The sequence below is a fragment of the Bombina bombina genome, unplaced genomic scaffold (assembly GCF_027579735.1).
Source record: "Bombina bombina isolate aBomBom1 unplaced genomic scaffold, aBomBom1.pri scaffold_855, whole genome shotgun sequence".
Lineage (NCBI taxonomy): Eukaryota > Metazoa > Chordata > Amphibia > Anura > Bombinatoridae > Bombina > Bombina bombina.
The window spans coordinates 75506-79217 of NW_026512054.1; the positions used below are offsets into that span (position 1 = coordinate 75506).

The following is a 3712-nucleotide window of genomic DNA, read 5'->3' on the forward strand; positions in this document are numbered from 1 at the left end:
TCACTGTGATGATTGTATACTTAGTAACAGCTATACTTGACTGCTACTACTGGACAGACCCTCATTTAGGTAATTCAGTGACAACATGTATCTCTTGTTATGGAGACCTTGTACTGATCACTAACAGACATTCTATCACAGGGACACCCTGCCCTTACGATCGCTAGCCTGGGGTGTCTTCCATAGTGCTATTTCTGAACTGCTTCACTCATAAGAAATGCAGCAATAGAGCAGTCTCACCAAATCAGCAATAGCATAAATTAGGATGGCTTTGTATTGGTCCAAAGATGAATGAACATCTCTAGTATATATCTAAGTAAAGAACTCCACTACTTGAGCTGAGATTTAGAGCATCTTTGGCTTAGTACTTGAGCAAGAGCCAACATGAGGTTTTCCAGGAAGCCTCCATAGAAGTCTATTATGTGCAGAACGTAACACACCTGAGCTATCTGACATCCAGATAAAAGTGTGTGCAATAGACTACAATTCCAGCAATAAAATATTAGTTTTGTCTTCTAATATGAGCTGAAAAATAGAAGTGCTTTTGAAGTAAATGAAGACTTTTGTGCATTACTTGTAATCTAGCTCTATGTGAGCACTAATTATTCACATGACCCAACCAGTGGTCAGAACCTCACAGGGAAGTGAAAACTTCACTCCCCCTTGTGCTTTACAAGAAGACTTTCAGTTTCATTTCCTGCTGCTGGATACAAACATGGCGTCTGCTGATCTGAGAGAGGAGCTCACCTGCCAAATTTGCCGGAGCATTTATACAGATCCTGTAACTCTCATCTGTGGCCATAACTTCTGCCTGGACTATATTGAGAGTGTGCTGGGTACCCAGGAGGGGTCTGGGGTTTATAGCTGTCCTGACTGCAGAAAGAGTTTCAGTAACAGACCTGAGCTACAGATAAATATAACACTGTGTAACATAGTGAGGCATTTACATTCCACACAGCCAGAACAAAATGAAACTGGGATCTTGTGCACTTACTGTGTTCATTCTCCTGTACCTGCTGTTAAATCGTGTCTGCTGTGTGAGGCTTCTCTGTGTGATGCCCACCTGAGGGTACACAGCAAGTCTGAGGAACACATCTTAACTGAACCCACCACTTCCTGGGGTAACAGAAAATGCCCCAAACACAAGAAGCTGCTGGAATATTACTGCACTGAGGATGCTGCCTGTATCTGTGTGACCTGCTCCCTGGCCGGAGAGCACAGGGGACACCAGGTGGAGCTGCTGAATGAGGCTTCTGAGAAGAAGAAAGAGAAACTGAGAGATGTTCTGCAGAAACTGACCACAAAGAGAGAGGAGGCTGAGAAAAGCATCCAGAGTCAGCAGTTACACAGCAATGGGGTTCAAGAAAAAGTAGCTGGTTTAACAAAGCGACTCACTGCCCTGATTAAGGAAATTAAGAAACATCTGGAAGATCTAGAGAAGCAAGCCCTGAGTGAGATCACCCAAAAGGAGGAGCAGGTTTTACTCACTGTTTCTGAGCTTATCCAGCAGCTGGAAAAAGAGAAGGGTGAGCTGACCAGGAAGATTTGTCACATTGAGGAGCTGTGCAACATGACTGACCCATTAACTGTCCTACAAGAACAGGAATCACACAGAGATGATTTTTGTGGTGCTGAGAAGGGAGATACTGAGGTCACACAGACAGATGATAAACAGGTCCCTGCTGGGAGTGATTTGGATGAGGGTCTAATTTTAGAGACCTTATACAGCGCGTTAGCTGATATTGTGACTGATGTAATGAGACAGCTATATGTGCAGGTGACATCAGAAGAATTACTGGATGTAAACACAGCTGCTAATAATGAGAATGTATCAAGCGGTCCAAATATGGTATCCTGTTCAGATATAAACCAACAGCAACCAGAAACAAGAGAGAGATTTATAGACACCAGGAGCTTATGCAGAAATTTAGCTACTAGTGTGACTGCAGTAAATGAAAAGGCAGGTCTCCATGTAAAGGTGACATCAGACTTATTTCTGGATACAAACACAGCTGCTAATACTGTTACTGTGTCAGATGACCTGAGAACTGTATCTTGGTCACGTATAGATCAGCAGAGACCAGAATCACCAGAAAGATTTACAATTGGTCCGCAGGTATTAGGCACCAAGAGTTTTTCCTCAGGACGACATTACTGGGAAGTGCAGACCAGTCAGTCAGGGGACTGGAGTGTAGGGGTGTGTTATCCCAGTATGAGGAGGGGAGGATGGCTGTCTATAGGATTTAATAATATGTCCTGGTGTTTATGTGGATGGCGTAATGGTCTGTCAGTGAGACATAGGAAAATGCCCACATCAGTACATCCTCTATCATGTGACAGAGTAGGAATACTGCTGGACTATGAGGCTGGGTGTCTGACCTTTTATGAGCTGTGTGACCCGATCAGACACTTATACACTTTCACTTGCACCTTCACTGAGCCTCTTCATGCTGTGTTCTATGTGTGGGGTGATGGTGCCTGGGTGAGAATCATAAGCTAGATATATTGATCATGAAAATAATGGCCTGTGGGAATGTACCTGAACCCAGTGAGTGTAGCAGTGCTATCTTGTCTGTCACTGCGTTACCCCCTTCCCTACCTGGTACATTGCTTTAAATTTCATGTGTTGAACCTTCCTTACAATATGTCGAGTCTTGTGGAGGTGTTGCTGGCTGATATCTGCAATCTCCTGGAGAACCACCATGGTGCATTAACTAAGGAGTTACATCTTTGCTGTTCCTGTGAGCCCTTACTATCCATTACTGCCCTTTCTAACCCTGCTCAAGATCTTCCAAGAGGGTTGCTTCTACCTAGCTTATTGGATCCCTTTTCGGACGAGCTTGTATTTATTGCAGGGCCTCCCTCGCAAGGGCTGTTGCCAGGTGCAGTCTCTGGAACCCCTGTGATACTCACTGGAGCTGTGATTGCACCATTTGATCAGGAACTAGACAAGAGGTCTAAACAGTTGAGCTTGGCGCTGACATTATCACTAAAGGGCAGACAGAGGAAGGACACCTTGCCTGGAATACTTACCTTAATTCTCCCCGCAGTCCATTTTTCCGAAGATCTTTGGATTGAGAGCTCCTCAATTGTCCTAATGAGCTACCAACCGCATCGGAGCACCTCCAAAGCAAACCATTGGACTTTGGTAAAGACCGGAGTTGGGCAATTAGTATTTTACATCCTGACTGGGGCCAGATATGCAGTTTCCTCTAAGATGGTAGCCGCCTTCACTAGCTATCTGAACAGAGACACTAAACATTAGATTGGACTCTAGTCAATAACGTTTGATTATCTCCCTGGATGTCTCTTTCACCCACTTATGAAAGCAAATTTAGTTGATATTGCTGGTTCTTTCCTTTGTGCTTATGGGGTGAAGAGAGTATTATAGGTTTTCTATCACTAATGATTATCCTCTTGTCATGTTTTAAACTGTATTGTTATATATTCCTTACAGCTGGAGGCTTTTAACCATTACTAGTGCTAGAGTTCAGCAATGCAAGTTACTTTCAAGCAGTTGTCTCACTTGGCCCACAGAATTGCATTTCCTTGCTGCATTGATAGCCTTTGTGAAGTATTTATTCCTTATTGTCTTTTCTCACTAATACATTTACACTTAGGTAACTAAAGGCAAGTTAGACAGCTGATAACCATAACACAGCCCTCTGCACGTTAGCAGACTGTTAGGAGAGTTTTCCTCTTTCTCCCCCTT

At 43.7% G+C, this 3712-nt stretch overlaps 1 protein-coding gene across 1 annotated transcript; it reads left to right on the top strand.

Moving 5' to 3' along the window:
• Positions 1-715: 715 nt before the first annotated feature.
• On the top strand, positions 716-3493 carry LOC128644103 (E3 ubiquitin/ISG15 ligase TRIM25-like). The gene has a single exon (XM_053696819.1). It carries the CDS (start codon positions 716-718, stop codon positions 2498-2500), a length of 1785 nt encoding a protein of 594 aa, XP_053552794.1. The 3' UTR covers positions 2501-3493.
• The last annotated feature ends 219 nt before the right edge of the window (positions 3494-3712 follow it).

Excerpts from the sequence above, each read along its gene's own strand:
- LOC128644103 (XM_053696819.1), top strand. The coding sequence starts at position 716 with ATGGCGTCTGCTGATCTGAGAGAGGAGCTCACCTGCCAAATTTGCCGG.